The sequence below is a fragment of the Akanthomyces muscarius genome, chromosome 2 (genome assembly GCF_028009165.1).
Source record: "Akanthomyces muscarius strain Ve6 chromosome 2, whole genome shotgun sequence".
Classification (NCBI taxonomy): Eukaryota; Fungi; Ascomycota; class Sordariomycetes; order Hypocreales; family Cordycipitaceae; genus Akanthomyces; species Akanthomyces muscarius.
This window is the reverse complement of record NC_079242.1, coordinates 3,952,564-3,972,544: the sequence shown is the minus strand read 5'-3', so window position 1 is coordinate 3,972,544 and position 19,981 is coordinate 3,952,564. Positions and strand designations below refer to the sequence as shown.

The 19,981-nt window shown below is 52.4% G+C and overlaps 6 protein-coding genes across 7 annotated transcripts; 1 reads left to right on the top strand and 5 right to left on the bottom strand.

The window, feature by feature from the left end:
* Window positions 1-24: 24 nt before the first annotated feature.
* LMH87_004431 (uncharacterized protein) lies at window positions 25-1,008 on the bottom strand (the record flags this gene model as incomplete). Its single annotated transcript, XM_056195646.1, has 2 exons — window positions 25-838; window positions 983-1,008. The coding sequence occupies 2 exons, from the start codon at window positions 1,006-1,008 to the stop codon at window positions 25-27; spliced, it is 840 nt and encodes a 279-aa protein (XP_056049254.1).
* A 2,156-nt stretch (window positions 1,009-3,164) lies between these two features.
* On the bottom strand, window positions 3,165-5,039 carry LMH87_004430 (uncharacterized protein; the record flags this gene model as incomplete). The annotated part of the gene is made up of 4 exons (XM_056195645.1): window positions 3,165-3,195; window positions 3,254-3,736; window positions 3,791-4,156; window positions 4,216-5,039. The coding sequence occupies 4 exons, from the start codon at window positions 5,037-5,039 to the stop codon at window positions 3,165-3,167; spliced, it is 1,704 nt and encodes a 567-aa protein (XP_056049253.1).
* A 1,050-nt stretch (window positions 5,040-6,089) lies between these two features.
* On the bottom strand, window positions 6,090-6,664 carry LMH87_004429 (uncharacterized protein; the record flags this gene model as incomplete). Of its 2 annotated transcripts, none has more annotated exons than XM_056195643.1 (5): window positions 6,090-6,104; window positions 6,164-6,324; window positions 6,385-6,443; window positions 6,488-6,492; window positions 6,557-6,664. In XM_056195643.1, 5 exons carry the CDS (start codon window positions 6,662-6,664, stop codon window positions 6,090-6,092), a joined length of 348 nt encoding a protein of 115 aa, XP_056049251.1. The 2 variants fall into 2 exon arrangements, with proteins under 2 accessions (XP_056049251.1, XP_056049252.1); XM_056195644.1 differs by having other exon boundaries at window positions 6,385-6,432; window positions 6,557-6,600.
* Window positions 6,665-7,003: 339 nt separating this feature from the next.
* On the bottom strand, window positions 7,004-7,683 carry LMH87_004428 (uncharacterized protein; the record flags this gene model as incomplete). Its single annotated transcript, XM_056195642.1, has 4 exons — window positions 7,004-7,191; window positions 7,278-7,557; window positions 7,611-7,614; window positions 7,670-7,683. The coding sequence occupies 4 exons, from the start codon at window positions 7,681-7,683 to the stop codon at window positions 7,004-7,006; spliced, it is 486 nt and encodes a 161-aa protein (XP_056049250.1).
* Window positions 7,684-12,429: 4,746 nt separating this feature from the next.
* Window positions 12,430-14,116, top strand: LMH87_004427 (uncharacterized protein; the record flags this gene model as incomplete). Its single annotated transcript, XM_056195640.1, has 5 exons — window positions 12,430-12,523; window positions 12,586-12,676; window positions 12,953-13,065; window positions 13,939-14,005; window positions 14,059-14,116. The coding sequence occupies 5 exons, from the start codon at window positions 12,430-12,432 to the stop codon at window positions 14,114-14,116; spliced, it is 423 nt and encodes a 140-aa protein (XP_056049249.1).
* Window positions 14,117-15,578: 1,462 nt separating this feature from the next.
* Window positions 15,579-16,003, bottom strand: LMH87_004426 (uncharacterized protein; the record flags this gene model as incomplete). The annotated part of the gene is made up of 4 exons (XM_056195639.1): window positions 15,579-15,622; window positions 15,678-15,782; window positions 15,857-15,932; window positions 15,989-16,003. The coding sequence occupies 4 exons, from the start codon at window positions 16,001-16,003 to the stop codon at window positions 15,579-15,581; spliced, it is 240 nt and encodes a 79-aa protein (XP_056049248.1).
* Window positions 16,004-19,981: the final 3,978 nt, after the last annotated feature.

Below are 19,981 nucleotides of genomic sequence, written 5' to 3'. Positions count from 1 at the left end.
GCTTTGCGCTCTAGAGGGGGTATATTACTCGTCACCGTCAGAGTCGCTAGCGACATCGGCCGCATCTGCCTCATCGCCATTCGCCAGCTTCTTTTCCTTGCCTTTGGCACGTTTTCTCAGCTTCTTTATCCTGTTGAGCCTCTTCTTCTTGTCCTTTATATGCTCCTCCTTTTCCATTTCTTTCTTGGCCGCGTCTTCCGCTGCCTGGGCCTTGGTCTTTTTCCGTTGGCGCAGCAGGATGCGCTGCTTCTTGCCCGGCCGCTTCCTCTTGGCGGCCTCGTCTATATTTTCCATTAGAATATCGACGGACTTATCGCCAGGCTTCGCCTTGCGCGTCGCGCTTATCGAAACCACTTTCCAAGGCATCGCCATGCCCCATGATGGTTGCGCAGACCACTGCACAATGTCGTCGGCCGTGACCGCCGCGTAGCTGTACTGCTCCTTTTGCTTAGCCGACGGCGTCTTGGCCGCGTAGTGGGAGAGAGGTCGCGGTCGCACAAAGGCGCCGTCGCCCAAATCCGCGTTCTCATCCTCCAAGATCACCTTGGCTGGCCCGGCTGGCCCGCCAGCGCTGGCTGTACTGAAGAGATTGAACTCGTAGCCTTGTTCTGTGTCGTGCTCGCCATTGTCATCGACGTCGACAGCGTCCGTATCTTGCGCATGAGATTCGCTATTATCTTCGAGGGGTTCGTCGTCGTTTCCATCATCATCATCATCGAGACCCAGCGCTGCGGCAATTTGCGCATTCACTCGCGCCTGCATCGCCTCGTCATGTCCAAGCGCACCATCTCCGTTTGCGCCAGAATCGTCAGGGTCGCCCAGGTCCTCGCGCCGAACTCTGTCGGTGATGGATTGTTAGCAAATCCAGCACGTCCTTTCAGCCCTTGGGGGTACTGAGCAGCAAATACAGGTGTTCAATCGGCACGTGTCTTTGCTGGCAAGTTCGGGGAGCTGCACCCCGTAAAGAATGCCGTAAACTAACCTCTTTGCCTCTGGAAGCTCAAACATGGCGCCCAATATATATATTTATATTGTGTGGAGGAGACGGCTGTGTGTCCCGAGCGAGCAGAGTCGTGGGTGAAGCTTGGCGAGGTGGCCATCGAGGTGCGGTGTCGCAACTTTTTTCCTGTAGCCTCGCGCCCCACCAATCCGCCCATGTTCATCGGACAATCTGCCGCCTACCGACTAATACATAGCCGGACGCAGCTATTTACCAACAGGTAGCTACTAATCATACTAAAAAATACAGATTCATGCCTACCTGATCTATTCTTAGTCTTGCCCTCACCATTTTTCCCTCTCCTATTTTCCCGCCGCGAATGAGTACTGGCGCCTCCCATCCGATACAGGCCACTCATTACGTAGAATATGGCCTCGCAACTGGATGATCGATTGAGAGACCCTTGCCGATGGAGATGAAGTCACCGCACCCTTTATGATACCTTGTTGGGAGGAGAGAGCCATCGCAAAGGTCTCCCACGAACACCCTGAGCTCCTGGGCCTCAATGGGCAGCGGGCTCGCTCCACCAGCCGAGCTTCCATCGGACCACCCGAGGTCATCGATGATGGGAAAACCACATGTAGGTTTTTTAAAGCCCCACTAGCTAATTCAACTACGGCAACCGAGCCATGGCCAGATTTATACAAAAGAAGCAGCGAGGAGGGTGCAGCAGGGAGGTCTTTGCTGTTATCGCAGCTCTCAAGGTATCCAATCATCGCTGCATTCAAGCGTATATTTTTCTTGTCAATATAATTGCCAAGCATGACAGCAATGTAAGATCGCTAGGATAGTCTCGACCAAAGAAGTACAGACATACTTTGGCCGTGCAGCTTGAATCCCGTTCCGATTCGTCCAACACAGTTGGCCACTCTATCCATTTCATCCCGCTTGCGGTCGAGATCGCCAAATGGCCTGATCCCAAAAACGAAACAAAACCACAGCGCATCGACGCGGACCGAAAGAAAAAAGTTGAAAAAATAATTACAACAATAATAATAATCGCATCGGGAATATAGGTGGGCTAGGTACTGATTGATTAAAAGAACTGGAACGACAACGTGCGTAGAGGCGGTCCGATTTGACGTAGCCCCAGTTTGGGGGCCAAAAGCAACGCTATAGCTACTGTGTAACATTGCATGTTGGGAGAAACGCATGCTCCGCCCGCCCGCCATGTGGGCATTTTTTGCACGATTCATCTATTTCCCCCCCGCCATCAATTTGGCTTCGGCAGTGCCGTACATGAACCCGTCTTACATGAAGCTAGGTCTACTGGTAGAAGAATCTTCGGCATACCGCATTGAGAAGGGACGGGGCCGACTGTAGCCCGCTGCTCGTTGCTTTCCGCTGCCTTTCTTTAGCCGGACGCCAAGGACATAAAATAATCTAGAATGGCATCCATACGAGTCATACCACGAGGGAAGTGGAGGAGGGGGAGACAACTCCTCCTCGAGTGCAGAACCAGGTGTTGCTCGACTTGTTCAAGGAGAGAATAACAAAACTGCGCCGTGCTGATGGTCAAAGTTGAAGTCGCAAGGACACCCTTGTGGACATGTCGTCAACCGTAGTTTCAGTGCCAACCCAACACCGATGAAGCGCGCAAGCATGCATCTTTGGTCGATGATAAGGATGGGATAAAGTCAATCCTTGGAATAGAAAAAGATGTAAATACGATATTTGATAAGAAAGAAGAAGAATTGATATCATTGCCAACCAACTCCTGATATAAGGAAAAAAACGAAAAGCCTCCCTCAGGTATCCCAGTATAGTCCCGTCCCTTGCGCCGTCCTGGCTTTCTTGCTCTTGATCGCCAGAATGCGCAGCGCCAGCAAAATTTGCAGTTGACCTTCTTGAGTGTACAGTCCATCATCGTGTCCATAATAAAAAAAAAGAAGAAAAACAGTAACCTCCCATCGAAATAACTTGCGCCATACATATCCCAGAAAAAAGCAAGAGTCCCCAACCGCCCGTTTTAGAGTAACAAAAAAAAAAGACGTGTCCCAGATAAATCAGGCTTTACCACCCAAAGAACAAAAACAAAGAACCGCATGAATTCCCAACCATCCAACCAACAAAGTGGCCCAAATGGTATAAACATAGCCCCAGGTCAAAAGACTACCAACGCGAGCCGAACCCAACTTCTAATTGGTGCTCCACGAATAGTTGCTCATCGACTCAAAGGCACCTTTAGCACCAGGCTGGTAGAGAGCATTAGGGAGCGTTGCTTCCTGTTTCGCAGATCTGTCAAAGGCGTACGGGCGTTGATGAGCAGCACTGGCAGAAGTGTTCGGGTAGTGCATGCCCGTGTTAGGCTCTGACGCGCTGGGGGGCCAAGCGCCACCAGATGAGGGATAATAGTCTCGTTGAGTGGCGGTAGTCGTGCTATCGGAGGTGTAGCCCATCGTACCAGCATCGCTGGTGATGGAGGCACGATACGATCCGTAACGGTAGTCCGAGGCGCTATCCGACGCGGAGATGGAGCCATGCACAGACGACTGGCCTTGGTGCCTTGGGCTCTTTAGCGATCTTTCGTTGTCGATATAACGTGGAACATTTCCAGTGGCGAGCGCTCCAGCGGTAGGAGCGTACTGCGATAGAGAGACGGGGGGTGCTAATGAGGTAGCCAAAGGAAGGTCTGAGCTGTCGCTCGCAAATGCAGAGACACTCGGCATGCCCATCGTCGTCGTTGTTGGTAGTTGGCTCAGAGAATCAGTTTGTTGGTTCCATGATGGGTATGAGCTGAACAAGTTGTTAGTTTCCAGCAAATTAGCGTGAAGTCATCCATCTACTTACTTGGATCGAAGAGCATTCGATTGGCTAGCCGTGGATTTGGGCGAGCTGAACGTGAACGCAGATCGAGGAGCTTGCATGTCTAAACTTCCGCCACGCTTGCTTTCTGACTTGGAGGAAAGAGCACTCGCGATAACACCAACGCCAGTCTCGACCAGGGCTTGGCCGCGGGAGCCAGCGCTCGATCCGAGAAGAGGAATCTCTTTGCGGGCCTGGAAGTTACGCGGACTGCGGCCTCGAACGACGATGGGTGAGGTGATGGATTCAGTCAAGACCACCTTACTGTTGTCGGCAAGAGTACCATGAACTTTGAGATGCAGGACAAAGTGCTGTTGCAACTCCTTGCGACGGCCGTTGTTGGCAGTAGCACTTTTATTGCATCGTCAATAAATGAACAGTATTCGTTGCAGGCACAGATTGAAACTCACATTCGGAATTGCAGACGGCGCCAGCCCACGGGGTAGACCGCATATTCGCCCTCAGCGTTGGGGTTGCTGTCTTGAAATGGGATCAAGGGCAGAGCCGGAGGCTCCTGATCGGGGCTCTGTGCCTGCTCGGGCGAATTGGGTGGTGGTGTCTTCCAAGGGATGACAATCAGGCGAACGGGGTTGCCGTCGACAGATTCGATGGCAGAGATAGTGACTTCCATACTGGTGACGGGCACAGTCTCGTTTGACTCGTTGACAACGGAGATAGGTCCTCGTGGCGTGACGAAAGAGCCACTGATTTGGAAGAGATTACGTCGGTAGCAAGTCAGCTCAGGTTGGAGAGCACCGCCTTCACTGGCGCCAGAAGGCATCTCCGAGAGGAAGAACATTCCATGCAGTTGAGCAGAAAGCTCAAGCTGCTGCACACGACCATGCTGATCAACCACGGTGCTTTTGTCCTGAGAGCGGCGGAAAGAGAGCAACTTGTGGTCTTGGCTAACAGTCAGCCTCGAAGTGTCATCGCGAAGATCCTGGACAATCTCTTGGTATGGCTGAGATTCGGCCTGGGAAAAGGATCTCTTCAGAGGAGGGTAGTTTTGATGCGAAGACGAAAGAGGTGTCGGCTGAGGTCGATCGAAGGTGGAACCCTCGTCTTGCGAGTAGCGTCCATATGCATAGTGATCCTGACCAGCGCGAGGACGAACGCCAGATGAGGAGAAGGCAGCGTCGATAGAGCTGCCGAGACGTCCCGACAGGTGCGAGGCGCCATAGTTGGGCCAAACACTCGGGTGGGAGCTGGAGCCATCGCCCCTTAAGTCAGTCATGGTTGAAGGATAGGCTGCTGTCGCGGTCATTATTGGCGCATATCTTGAGGAGTAGTATGAGGTTTATGATGCTGCGCCAGGAGACAAAGGACTCTTGAAGTGGCAGAGAGAAGAAGCGAAGGCAACAAGCCAAAGTGTTGCCTGCGGAGAGGAATGGAGTTGCGCAACTTGCTCGCAGGGTAGTCAGGTGTATAACAGAAAGATGTATGTAATGGCGAAGGAAACAATGAAGACAGGGAAGAGTGAAGTTGGGGGCGAAACAGGATGGTCTTGTACTTGTAGAATCTCGCTGCATGAATGGAGCCCGATGGGACCCCAGTACAAGAACGACACGGCAGATGGTGAAGGGGCGTGTCCAACAGAAAGGCCGGCAGTGTGTCCGGGTGGCGGAGATCGAGTTTGGAGGGGACGGTCTTGACGCCCAGGAACGGGAGCTAATAAACTCTCAATCACCAGCCAGTCGCTCTAATCATAGCAGTCCGGTGGCCTTGAATGGAGCCCCCTTGTCCATTTAGCTGGTGGGGAGGCCATGGTGGTCTACTGGTACTGTGTGTACTTTTGTTCGAACGGAGTACTCTGCGCCATTGTACTCCTACAAGCACACCACTGGTCCAGGGTGTGCTCAAGGAATCAGACGGGGGTGGGAAGGGGTGTAGTCCGTATGGACCGTATGGTGGAGGTAGATCTCGTGCTTTACCGGCCACGATGGTAATTTAGGCCAGGAAAATAAATTGGGCCTCGCAGGCAAAGTGACGAGCGAGGTGCGAACAGTGCGACCAGAAATCAAGTTGCTCATTTGAGGGCCCCCGTCCTTGAGCACACTAATAATACTCGGCCGAAGCAACAGGCGGCGCATGAATCCAGAACGCAGCACACGGCGTGAATGTCGGTGAACCCGAGACAACACTTTGGCAGCATTGCGCATATTTCCTAAGAAGCAGCAAGCTAGCTAGCTCCCGAACGCTCACGATGAGATTTAACGTTTGGGCCAGTGACACAGGTTTATGACTGAACAACGGGTGAAGCAGCCTCAGTACAACGCTGCTTAATTTATCCAGGCTGAATCTGCACAAAATGAGCGTCAACAAGGAGAGCGAGGCCAGGAGTGGGTAGTGGTGGGCTACCTTGATTTGGACTGGCGAATGACATCCTGTAGGCGGGGTGCGTTGCAGGCACGCCCCTGCTCTAGCAAGCCATATCTGCAGTGTCTGCGACTTGACGTCTTGGTCACACTCTCCCAGGTGATGGATAGCGCCTATCTCGAGGTGGCTTCGGAGCAGTTCGACTAGTCCGAACAGAGCTGCAATTAGCGCTGTCGGGCTAGGAACGAACTAATCGCTCTCACCAGGACAGATGGTGTTCAGGCCGGCCGGGGCGCTGTGGGCATCATTTACTGGGGCAAGACTAAGATGTGAGCGCACTGTGCGAGATGAGAAAGAGAGCCGTACCCTGGCTATCTCCTTGGTTTCCTATTCCTAGTCGACATGTCTGTCGCCTGCAGAAAGTGAGCGGCTCACTAGTGAGTCCCAAACGAGGCCAGTCGCATTGACAGGGAGAACATTGACAAGGAGATTGCGAGAAAGAGTCTGTCTGCTGTTTAAGACGTGCGGTTTGGCGCCGTGCATGAACTGCAATGTAGACAGCACTCTTCAGTTGAATTTCTAGAAGGCCGCAACTGGTCTGCGCTGAATATGCGGTAGAGCTGCAGCTAGCACGTTCAGGCTAGTCTCTGCACACGAGGCCCGGTGCACGAACGAGAGCGCCTTTACGGTATACCTCGATTTATCTGCGGGCAGCAGAGCGGCAATGCGTGATAAGTGTCTTGACGGCGAGATGGCCGGTCCACCGCGGGGCCTGATGATTACAAGTGCCATGGATCGACCTGCCTTGTCGGTTACTGAACCGACCGCAACGCTTGTACCAGGGAATAGCAAGTGATGCGAGGAGACTGTCGTGCTCACCAGTCAGGCGACGGTCAGAGAGGGTGTCAGATGGCCTGTGAGAAACAGCATCATGGCGAAAGAGCCGGCGCTATTGCAGATGTGGGTGGACTGTTTGCTGGATGGTGGAGATGAGCGGAGGCACTGGAGAGACCGGTGCAGAGTGGGGGCGACGATTGAACGCCACGGGTCTTTTGTCTGGCGTAGAATAGCTGATGTTATTAGTATTCATTGGCGGTGCCATGGACCATGGTGCACCATAACGAGTCCGGAATGCCGAGCCACAGCATTCACGCACCTATTTTGGGATATGGGACAGGCATCGGGGGCGACGTATCATTGCTAGCAGCGAGCGAGTCGGGCCTGATTAGCGAAACCGGTTTGTCCTGACATGGTGTGCCACATGGTACAGAGCTTCGCGCATCTTCATCGGGAGCAAAAACAGCCCGGTTGACTGGTCGCTTTTGCTTCTCGTGTCCGCTGCTAGGCTGAATCGTGGGAGGTTGCCTCCGGAAAGGAAAACGGCCCCGAGTGCCTGCTGATGGGCGCAGCATCGCTCGTCTCCATGGCGTTGGTGCCTATTTGCGGATCAGCTTGAGTCAACTCCAAGACGGCGCTCTTGTCACCGCACTGTACTAGTTACTCGGTCGACTTGCCCAACCGTGCAAGCATTTTCTGTCTTTGATTGACCTTGGAAGCTTCATGGAGCCGCTAGAGCAGAGAGTCTGTGATTGTTTTTGTGGGCAGGAGGGGCCAACCAGCAATCCGCCCACGCTGCGCAGCCCTCAGTGTTGCACGGTACACGCCCTGGGAAGAAGCTCCCTTGTTGCTGGGCACTAACGAAACGTGATTTTGACTGGACGGCGCGGCATCTCGATGTAGTCTAGTTATTGTACTTGGCGAATGAGCCGAAAAAATCAGGTCATTCTCGCAGAAGAGAAACATGGATGGCGGTTTGAAGCATGGCAAGGGGAGGATGTCTCAGTCCAACCCGGCCTCGGGCTGCCGGTATTGGCAGACTGCGAGATGGGAAGCCAGCCATGAATGAACCCGGGCAAGCCTAGCCAAAGCCCCAGTCGCATGGCAAAAGCGTGGCGTCACTCTAGTATCTCAGCTTGATGATGCAGGTAGTGTTTCATGGTCTTTTTTTTTATAGCTCGAGAGGTTTTGTAGATTGTACATCCGTTGTTTGTAATGCTTCCTCGCGTTTGCACGAGCCGGCGAGGACGACTGTTGACAGCTGCCGGTCTCAGCCACAACAGTGGCACAGAGGTTCGATTGCACTGTGGCAAGTGACTGTCGGTCTAGGTACGCTGTCGTACATGTAGGATTTGGCCAAGCTATCTAGGCAACGAGGTACTTCCCTAACTAGCACGAGATGACTGGATGGCAGATGAGCAAATCACAGAATCAAGGGAACAGTCGTTCTGTAGACACCTCTTCGGCTCCGACCTCAAGCACCGCGGGCTACTCAGTACTCTGCGCGAAGGACGGGCTCCTGAGCCCAGAATCGGTAGGATTTTGCTCCGGCCCACATGGTTCCGTGGGGCCAGCCTACCGGTACAGTAGAGCATTTATGAGCATCACTTGACTGAGAAATTGCGCAAGAGCGATACGGATACTTAGTATGGATATAAAAGAGTGCTTGTCTGCGTTGAAATAATGAGCTATATCATTGGTGGCACCGCCAAAAGGTAAGTCATCTGCATCTGCACCAGCGAGCAGGCCTCTCAGTACCTACCTAGGCTGTTGACTGTGCCCTGCTGGACTTTTGTAGCGTTCTTTGCTAGCGCGCAAATGCCCTGCGGCCGCACGGTGCAAGCGGTCCATTGACACTGTACTCCGTCTGCACTGTTGGCTGTGGGACTGCTGCTGGAGGCACACAGATTTAGCACCATTACCAGGGGCGAGAGCCGGTCCGCCATCGCTATTGGGATCGCCCTTGGGGGCCGGCGTGGCACTAATAACTCTCACTGCGATTCCGTTCAAGGTATTCCGGTAGCAGTTCTCGATGCTCGCTGGGCGATAAATCCGTGTCTGTGTGTCGCTTGCAAGCTTCTCTGAAGCACAATGCGCCCACGGCTGTCGCTGCCACGGACTCAACAGCAGCAGAGCCGCAATGACCTTATCTTGACGCTCACAAGATGCAGAGTAGCACTGTAGAAGAGACGAACTGGCGACATGCGACCCCGTGCAAACACTGCCACCAGCATCAGCTCAGCGATGGCTGTCGCGGGGTGCTACCCATGACGCCGGCGCGCAGTAACTTGGGCGTCCGCATTCTCCACAGTGAGACGGCACCGAATGGGAAAATCTCTCATCAAACTAAAGTATGCTCGTCCGTTTACGCTGCGGCTTCCGCAGCACGAGATGGGAGATGTCAGGGCCCCGGCAGCTGATTAGCTTAGTCTGCGCCGCACGGTCACCGTCACCCCATTCGCCATCAAGCCAGTGATGCTCCAGAAGGCCTCCAATGCCAAAGTCTTACTAGTGCCGGTGAACACAGGAGAAAATACCGACGGATTCGCCAGACAGAGCAGCGCAAGGCACATGCAGCCCACGGATTCAACGGCTACATCGACACGGCGTGCCAGCAACTGTGTGGCGGGGGGGAGGGGTTCCTGTGGGAGATGGTGGCTTGCACTCGCTTGACGTTTAGTCAAGCCACAACTTGCTGTCACCAACGCTGACTGGACAGTGCTCAAATCGCCGTTCTTTTAGCGTCTTGGTGCGCTGCACTGGGCAAGGGGGCGAATGGACTTGCAGCCCAAGTATCTGCCTGCCTAGGACGAGAGCTGACTTGCTGCGGTCGCGAAAGCCACTGGGGTAGGTAGGTAGCCACTCAACAACCACTGATCACTCCCAGCCCCGTCTTGCTCTTCGCCTGTGCGCCCACCCTCCCACTGCCAACTGCCCTGTAAGGCAGGTGGGCAGGCACAAAACCCATCTGGCGCGGTCCGACACATAGGTACCCTGTAGGCCTCCTGTAGCCCCCTGGACCCCTGTACCACCAGCTTTGTGGCCTGCCTGCTGCGGCGTCACACACCATTTTGACGAAATCGTACTACGTAGGTAGCCTCGTAGCCTACCCACACATTGTGCACGATGACCTGTAGCATTGTCGGCGGAGCTCCTTGTTGGCCGCGAGTCGGGAGTATTCGAGCCCTTTTCGAGGTTCTATCAGTAGCAAAGGAAGAATAAGAAGAATTGGAAAAACCTGCAGCACACCACCTGCTCTAAAGGAGCGCTACTGTCAATGGTAAATCCGGAGCTGCTACCTGGCCGTCCTAACTTAGTAGCTCCGGGGCGCACCTGCTTGCTGGTACTTGCATCTAGTTACCCCAAACGCCTTCGCCGGCCCAAGCCACAGCCCTGTCACAGTGCCACCTGCTCCCTCCCTCCTCTCACATCCATCATCACCATCACCGTTGTGGCATGAGGACTGCGTTTGTGCGTGTTCCGTCGACCAGCTCCGGGCTGCGCTCTTCGCACATGCTCTCATGCTCATTTCTCGCCTAATTTTGCCATAGAGCTAGCCATCTCCGGTCATGTATCCGTAAGCCTAGTAAGTCGTCCCTCCCCATTACTGCCGCTAGCCAAGGCACGTTCAGCGTTCTGATCCGTGCAGCCAATCCAATCTGCTAGCATTACGGTGACGAAGCTGGGCACCGCAACCTCCGGTGGGGAGGAGGGGCACGACGACGAAATTGTACTGGTAGGGAACAACTAGCGCGCTAGCAAAAGAGCCCCGTCCTTGTGGCCGATGAAGGCGCCATCCGCACTTTTGGGCGAAGGGGTCGTCCTTCTGCCCGGGCCTGGGGACTGGAGTCGAGTCTCCGAGACCACCAATCGACACACCGCGGCAGAGGGACCTCCCCACTGTAGCATCCGGAACGGTCGCCGTCCTGATCTGTTCTCCTGTCTTTCCGCCAGGTCACCCGCTTCCAGGCTGCTTGCTGCTGTCGATTCAGTGCGCGTCCGCTCAGGGAGCATCGTTTCCGCAGCGGCCGACGCTGCGCACTTCGGCCGTGGAAAATACCGCAAAAATCCCTCAGTCTGCATCGTCACCACTTCTCTGTTGTTGGGTTTGAGGCTTTGGCATCTGTCTGCCACCCGGACATTACTCATGCGGCAGGATGCACCCCAGGTGCTTGGGACTTCGATCTCAACGATTCTATGCTACCTCACAGCAAGAAATCGTCTTTGGGGGCGCCACAGTTACCACCAATACTACCTTTGAACGGCAGTTGCTTTCCAGGGAGGGGTGGCACTGTAATTGGTACCCTCTGCGATGTAACCACCAGGGGGTGATCGGCGTATTTGCCCTCTGTGAGATCTTACTGCACACTATCTGTCTACTCCTCCCACCTGTCAACCAGCGTTCCAAGCCGACTGACCAGGGTGCACCATCAGCCAAATCCTCCTGCGTCGTCGTCGAGATCAACAGCGTGTCCTACCCGACAAACCCTAAGCATTGCTCACCAGACGATAGGGCCGACTAATAGAACGGCTAGATACGATACTACGTGATTCATCGAAAAAAGAATGGCCCTCAAACAAAAAAATATTCATTAGGTCGCTCACCACATGTGCTATTCTTGTCGCACCGGCTCGGTCCTCAGCACGTTTTTTCCTCCCTTTGGCTCCCTGGAGCGTTCAGAGCGCTGCATGCTTGTTCACAACCGCTATGTTACTGCCAGAAGGCCTTCGAACTAACAGAACTCTATCGACGGTTCCGGCAAGGCCTAGAAAGGCACCAACCACAAGGTGCACTAAATTTAGCCGTCACCGCTGAAGGCTACTCTCCTTTCAGAATGACGCCCGCTCACATCAAGCCGCCTAATTTGACAAATTGGAAAGGAAGCTCCTTCCTGTTCCGCTCATCAACGTGACCAGTTTCTTCAGATACTGTTGCTGTCTTTGCCCATCATCCTTCACACGGGCGTATGGCTTGCATGCTCTTTCTCGTATCTGATACCTCGGCGCCTCAAAAAAAATATACAGTAGTAACTAGCAGATACTACAGAGTCTTGAGCGTCTCTGGAAATCCGGCAGCCAGGCTTCCTTACATGGCAGCTGTAAGGAACATCCGACGCCAATGTTCGTTTTCTCTCAGATAAATCCTGGCCCTCATCACAGCGGAAACGCATTATCTCATTACCGTGCTTTTTCTGTGCTTCGCTGTTGTGACACATTCGTTTCAGGCCAGACACCCAGTGCAAGACGATCTACGGTGCTGCTCGATATCCACATCCGAGAGGCAGTACGTGGACATTCGCCATGCCAGAGTCGTTGCGGAGGTGACAGCCCAGGTCAAATCATCTAGTGTCGCTACTGTGTGCCCTCGATGCTCGCATCGGAATCACTCAAGACCAGATGCCCCCCCCAAACGCTTAGCCCGGCGGTCTCTGGTAGCACTGTAGCACTGGAGATGGGTGTAACCCCCCAACATGCTTCTTGCCATACTAGGGGACTCTGGCTACTGTGCCCTCCCAGTGCACGATCGCACCTCTCTTCGCACAGACCTTTGGTCTTGCAATTTTGGTGTGTTGATTATCATCTACTGCTGCAGGCAAGGCGCTGTGGAACAATCTAACCATCTACAGTCATCCTTTGTGGCGCGTCTCTCTTCCTTCGGCCAATCAGTCCCCGCATCCTGGACAGAGCACCCCTGTGGACCATGGCAAGTTTACTAGCGTAAGTGCCGCTAGGGTGGAGGGTCCTCAAGGCTCACGCTCATTTGTCTGTGTGGCAAGCGGAAGATAGCAAGTTGGTGTGCAGCGCAAGAAGAAAGTTCCGAGACACACCGAGAGCTTCAACGGTTGACATCGTCAGCGCTTAGCCGTGTGCCGTGACAGGTCTAACCTCGAATTTCAGCGAGTCGAAGACAGCGCCGAGTGGTCTCAAATACAGTTCAACCCAATTCACATTCTCTCGGAAAGGGGTCAGGAAACTCTAACCAGGGGTCAATAGATCGGCACTTACGCACATGATGGTTGCGACGAATGCCAAGAAGCGACTCAAATTCACCTTTTTCTCGAGATTGTTTATTCCCAGAGGTCGCAAAACAAGTTACCACGCTTTGGGTGGGCGGGTCGTGCGAGCAGCTATTCCACTGTTTGCCATGGGCTTTCTTAGCCACTGGGTACTAGTAAACCAGGGCAAAAGGCGTTTGTTGTCTAGGCCATTTCATTCCAGGGAAGCCAGTACCGTTGAGGAAGTGCACAAAAAACGCAGCTGCTTCTTCTGGCCCATATGTACGAGCCCGTCGGGTTTTAGATGGCCCTGTAGGGCGTTGCTTTGTTTGCCTGTGACATTCTCGTCATTTACAGCATGGCTTGACCCGTTTTACGCACTAATCAGAACATGGCTTGCTTGTGGCGCAAGCAACGGTGCGCGCGGGGAACGGGGTCTAGCGGCACAGGAAGGGAGTGAATTCCGGCGATCACACCCATACAGCATGTCAACTCGTGGCGGCTTTGCTCCCCTCTGCCCGTACTGAGTAGATGTTAGAACGATGATGGTCCGTTTGGCTCTCAGACGTCGGCCAAGAAGGCCCCCATTTCTTGATACCGAGGCGACGGTTGGGTGGTCCGTAGATCAGGCAGCATTAGGCAAGTTTATCTCTGTTCTTCCGCCACGGTTTAATCGACCGACTAAAATAGGCAATTTCTTGAGGCCCTGCCCCGGGGCGGGGGAGCGAGTCCAGGACAACCTCGCTAGCTTGTAGACTTGATTGCTGCAGGAAGTGGCGTGTAAAACTAAGCATGCTATAGGCTAATAGCGCGCAATGCCGGGCCACATGCCCAAAGAAGATTGTCTACATCATTTCAGCGATGGCCTGTGCAACACAAAGGGGGTAACAGGCACAAATCAATATGAGGCTTGCGTGGGCCACAGAGAGGCCAAGTGAAAATGGGATTGCAGTCTTCATTTCCCTTTTGACCATGTTATGCGAGGTGTGGAAACATCAACTTCCGGCAAGGTTTCGACTGAGTCGCTCAACAGTTTGGACACGGAGAGGCAGTATTGGCGCTGGTAGCTATGCGGACGCTAAGCAGACACTAACAAGTTAAAAGGTGTCATGCTGGGTCAGGAGGATTCAGGGTCGGTCACATTTCGGCCCTTGGGCCGTGAACCAGGATCGCGGAGGAGGGGGATGGAAAACGCCTGAGAGATTTCTTCCTGCGCTTTTTTTCTCGGCACGCCTCTGGATCTCTACGACTGTGCAAGCCTAACTTAGACATAGACCCTCCTCAAGGTAACGTCACTACATCTGTCCCGTCTGGCGCTCCACACTGACGATGCTGCTTGGGCTTGTTTTCCGTTCTGGATGAAAAAAAAAAAAAAAAACTCTATTCCTCTGATTCAAGCTGGTTTCTCTCGCTTCTTTTTCTTCTTCTTCGGCAAAAGAGAAGGAAAGCTCTGGTGGGCTGGGCGGAGCACCCTTTGCTCTGATGCAATGTGGTGGTGTCTGTGTGTAGATCTAACGATCAGACACCGAAGTCCGGAATTCAAATTCCCAATCCAGTGGAAGCCCTTTCCCAGAGAGCAGGTGCAACCCTTTTTTCGGAACAAAGGGAAGGGCATTGAGAGTTCCATAGTGTAGCGCGTCATAGAAACCACGTCCTGCATTGCGCTGTGTTACATGTCCAATCTTGTATTCACATGTCGGGGCTTTTCACATTTGTTTTGCCCCTGTCTTCATAACAAAATATCGGCGTGGGGTATCATAGCATGACCCATGGGGCATGAAAGCTCAAGGGAGATGCGGTGACTGGACAGGAGACAGAGCACAGATGCGTGCCGGAGAAGGAAGATGCTGGGCATATCTTTGAGACACCCCCACGAAATGAACGTGCGTAAGTAGGTAGGTAGTCATGCCAAGCACTCTGGACAGGTACAGTACAGTACTTTTGCTCCCGTCAATGCACCGTTACTGGGGCTTGGAAACTGCACACACAGATTGCGAGAGGCGCAATGAACCTTTTCGAATGGCTGAGAAAAGAGCGTAGCTGTCCGTATGGCAATAGAGGTTATGCAACTCTTTAGACACGACGCAAAAAAACGTTGCTATTTGACCGTTGCGCATACCACAGTTGAAAAACGCGAGTTGAGCTCCCAGTGTTGCGAGGTCCAAGAACAGCGTAGCATTAATATGTGGCAATATACCATGCTCTGTGCTAAAGCGGGAGACAAGACAGCATATCCTCAATCTGATACACAGCAGTATTAGATCGCTATCATCAGACCTGTTCAAGCTGCTTCACAATTGTCAGTCTGTAAACATTTAGTTCGTATGGTCGACGCTATGGAAGATATTTGTGTTTTCGAAGAGCTCTTAAGTAAGCAACAGCAAAATAGAGAGAGCCTATAGCATTCCAAGAAGAAGATGAGTCACAGAGCACCAGAGCAACACAGAATCAGCTTCTATTTGACGAAGTCTGATTCAATCGACATGATGGTGCTTTTATGGCACTGCCTGTCCAGTTGGCACTAGTTCCTTCCCAGCTCGCTGTATTTCACCTTGTGAGTGAACAGTTTTGCAAATACGTAGATAGATTGCGCAAAGGAAGCTAGTCCTTTCTCCTTCGTTTTGTTATGCGCTCATTTCGGCTATATCCGAGCGTGCAAGGGGCTTGGCTTTTTCATATTAGAGCTGTGTCTGTTTTTCGCAGCGTGAGCCTAGCACCAATACCTTTGAGCCTTGGTCCAGCAGGTTGCAAGGATGAAAGATGACCAAACTGTACACCTTCCTCATCTTTTCCCCCCTTGTGGCCGGTGCTTTTTAGTTGTCTAACACCTATATGAAAGAGGGTCCGCGCCAGTGTTTAGGCCATCGACTAGCAATAAGAGGATATTGAAACGCCAGCTGACTAGGGATAGCTATGCGGTTGAGAAAATAGAGACAAGTGTCGTCCTGAAGCACGGCAAATTCAGGCTCGGTACCCCTCTTTGGTTCTTGATATCAAAAGACGGCTCATCTTTCGGGTAGTGAGACAGACTCACCAGCAGGGCTGCCATCGTCGATCGCTGTCAATGCGTCCCACACCACTCTGAGCTACAGATTGTCGCCGCCACCAGATCTCGCCCGCTGCCTTTTCTCGTATTTGTTGATCGTTGGCGGGCTATTTCAGTCAGATGCTCTCGTGCAACAGATTGCTCATTCGTTCATTAAAGTTTTCGCCCTTGTCATAGCATAGAAACGTGCTTCACAATGTCTGCGCCCAGACGGGCCAAATTACGTGTGTGGCTGGCCTGGCGCACACACCACACATGATTGGGCGAAGCTAGACTGCGCAAACAACACACCACCACCACCTCGCCGTACCATGACAATAGCAGCGCCCTCTAATACGGGCGTGGATAGTCTGATGGAAGCATGTGGGTGTGCGTTGAATGTGGCGAATAAGCTGCCTCTTCCGCGGCGGAAAAATCGACTGAGACACGAGAGCTGCACTAAAAAAAAGGCCAGGCTTGTTGGCGTAGCAAATAGACTACCCATATCCAGTTGTGAAAGCCGCCGTTTGCATGAAGCTTTTACGGATAATACATCGCCACTATTCTTGTAGAAGAAAACACTGAGAATATGGCTGGTAGCATGCGAAAGGTCGTCGAACAACTCGCCACACCCCTCTCGTTTCACCACGCGGACGAAGACGAAGCGCCGACTACTCTAGTGCACGGGGAACATGCCATTCACTCAACTCGTGATAGGTTGCCCGAGCTTGGTGGGGGGTTGATTTTCCCTGCTTGGTGATATTGCTGCGGTAGTACGGCATATAGCCCGCAGGATATCTGTGTCCATTTTTCGAACTCTGGCGTGGAGTAGGAGCGAGCTGCATATTGCAACGGTACCAGTGTCTTTGTCAATAGCGGGATCGCGTGTCAACTTCTCTTTACAGAAAATCTGTGACTACTTTGAACAGGATATCCATCTCATGAGATGCAGCAGATTCAGAAGAGAGTTGGGTTGTCCTACTGGTAGTCGCAGCAGAGTGCTTGGCTTGCAGGGCAGGGTCGTTCCAGGGGCATGTGCTTGCAGCAACCAAATCGGCCTTGGCTCATTTCTGAGCCTCATATGTATTATAGACAGAGAATGGCATGAGACAGGTAATTCAGGCTAAATTTCCTCTAAAAATGAACAAGACAGTGCGATGCAAGTCGTTCTTCTCGACCGAATGCAGAGGACAGACTCTAGCCTCACCTTTGCACCCAAACTCGGTAAAAAGTCCCCTGCTCAGGTACACATGTATCGCAGCTACAGACCACAACAAGCTTTGCTTGAACAGTGTCAGTTCGCGCGGGTAGTAGATGAACCGTCTTTAGCCCAGGGTTTCTGAATGCATGCCGGGAAGCATTGCTTGGCAGTGGATCATTCCTTTCTTGTTGCTGGCTGCCGTTTTTCCTCAAATACGAAGCAGCTTACGGCGGTGGCAAATAAATCCTAATGTCCATACCATATACGAGAAAGGAGCAAAACTCGCTGTTCATCCTTTGGCAGTAAACTTCACGTTTGCTCTTCCTAGTCGCTTTTTAAACTTGAGTAACGGGCCGAACGGAAACTTCAGATGTGGGCGGGTGGCGCGGCCGGGCACAAGAAATAGATAGATGGCTTGATCCTAGATGCCAAGGCAGACTACAATTACTAGGGGAGGAGGGGTGTGGCCGACCGAGGGAAAACGAAAGGCAGGACAGGGTTTCGCGCCCTGGCCGGCGTCCACCGAAATTGTACTACGGGGTATACATGTCCAAAGCCGGAAGGAAGAAAAGTTATGAGGGTATACTCGGCTGGTTTTTGTTGCGAATAGAGTTCTTTTCTTCCCTGCCCAACGGTGGGACAGGAACAGGCTAGATCTGAAACTGGAAACGGAGCTCCGAGAGCTAAACGGGACCAGAAAAGGACAAGCTGCGGGGAGGAAAGAAAGCAAGAAATAGATTAACTAAATCAGGTCATGACAAGAAACAGAGTGAGCACAACTTGGAACGTGCTTGCGTGCCAAAAAAAAGAAAAAGGTCCTGCTTAGCGTAGGAACAGGAGCAAATGAGCAAGACCGAAACCTACACCGTTGTATCGCCAAAACCTGCTTGGCATTTAGAGGCGGAGTTGCTCCTTTTCTGGGGGATGTGCCCGGAGTATGGGCTTGCCACCGGATCCCGGAACGATCACTGTGAAACACCCGTTACTGAAAGAAGAGGAGAAACCAGACAAATGAGAAAAAATCCAAGGCAGGTATTTTGGTCGATTCGGAGGCGTCAACGTTTTTAGATCGGGAAGTCGTCCAAAACCCGCAGCGACTAGTAAACTCTATTGATATTGGTGGCCGGAGAATAATTCATTTTTCTAACATGGCGTCCGCGCTGATCTTCTTGACAGGTCTGCACCGAACTTTCTTATTGGTGATTTTTTTCTTCTGCTTGCTTGGCCTGTTTGTATTTTCGCTGTCCTGCTTGATCAGGTCGGCGACTAAGTACAGGTCTCATTAAGTCCTCGGGGATTTATAGCGCAACTCACAGAATAGCGACACCAGGGGAAACACGCTTGACTTGGTGTCTTCAACGCGGAGCCTGTCGTTGGACTTGTGTACGTAATAAACCACCGTTTATTAGCGGCTTTCGTTTTTTTAGTCCAGCGAGGGGTAGTGTCGAGTCTGTGGCTGCGGTCTGCCGCAAAGGGCTTGTTCCCTGACTCGAGAGGAATGTGTGATTCTCGATGCTCTATTATTAGCTTATTATAGACACTAGTCATCGCAATAGTCTAGCTTGCAATTCTTCCGTAGCTGCACAAGTTCCTCCGGCTTGCAGTATCGGCACAACTCGACAGCTCCTGTTTCCAGGCCATGAATAATAGCGACTACCACTGCTGCAACTTGTATACACCGCTAGACTCTATTGAACTTCTCATCTATCCACTGTAATCACATACTTTATTCTCACACCCATGTTGGGATCTTTGTACTCCCCTCCCTCACTTGTTGACTAAAAAGAGCTGCAGGAAGGGAAATAAAAAAAGACGGATTGCTTCAGGTGGCCTTCCCCCTCCTTCTCACCCTAGCCTGCAGAACTAGCTCTGCTTGTGATGAGCGAGGACAAGGTCCCCACGACCACGGCAAAACAGAAAGCGAGACATTAGCACGCGCTCCACTCTGCAACCTCGGGGGAGGGTCGACTGCATTGCTCGGTGTGGCGAGGAGGGGGGCCCTTGGCACGCACCACAATACATTTTGCACTCAGGATGCGGACGTCGGGCGCACACCAGGGAGGGGGTTGTAAGCACTGTAAAGTTCTGAATGTACGCGTTGGCATACGTATGTTGGCCGACGAGTAAGACGCAACAGGAGCACATTCATTCGTTATGTCCTTGGCTTGTTTCCGGGGACCTCGACATCGCGCCGGTTTGTTCCGGGGAGTAGTGGCTCATTCTGCAATTCTTCTTTGCGTCAACGTATCCGTACATGAAAGTAACGGTATCGCTAGGCCAATCCCTGTCATTCTTCTTTCCCCTTTCCAGCCACAGGGGCAGCGATAGAAAAAGATACTTGGACGGCATGTACACGAGCAGTCCACTGGCCTCTGCGCCGCACACGAGCAAAATTCTGCTCTGACGGCGCTTGCCCCTGCCTTTCCCGCTTACTAGAGGCATCTGCTCGAATTAGACAAAAAAAAATCAAATCAAATCACAGAGCAATGCTCCGAATCTATCACGCAGGTGCCGTGGTGGCGTGGGTGCCTCTCCAGAATAAATCGGGGCAATAGCTCGATCCGGCCGCCGAGGCAGATAATCCTCTGCACAAGGGCAAGCAGAAAACATGTATAATCCTCTTTCACTTGGTCCTTTGCATACCGACGTTTCAGCAGCTTACTCTTGGGATATACTATTCATGCTACGAAAATACGTGAAGGTGTTAATGTCGAAGAAAATGAGGCATAATTTGTGTCACCTCAGCCAGAAGAATTGGTGGACATGCTTCTCAAAAGTCCGTAAAGAAAAGAAATGCCACA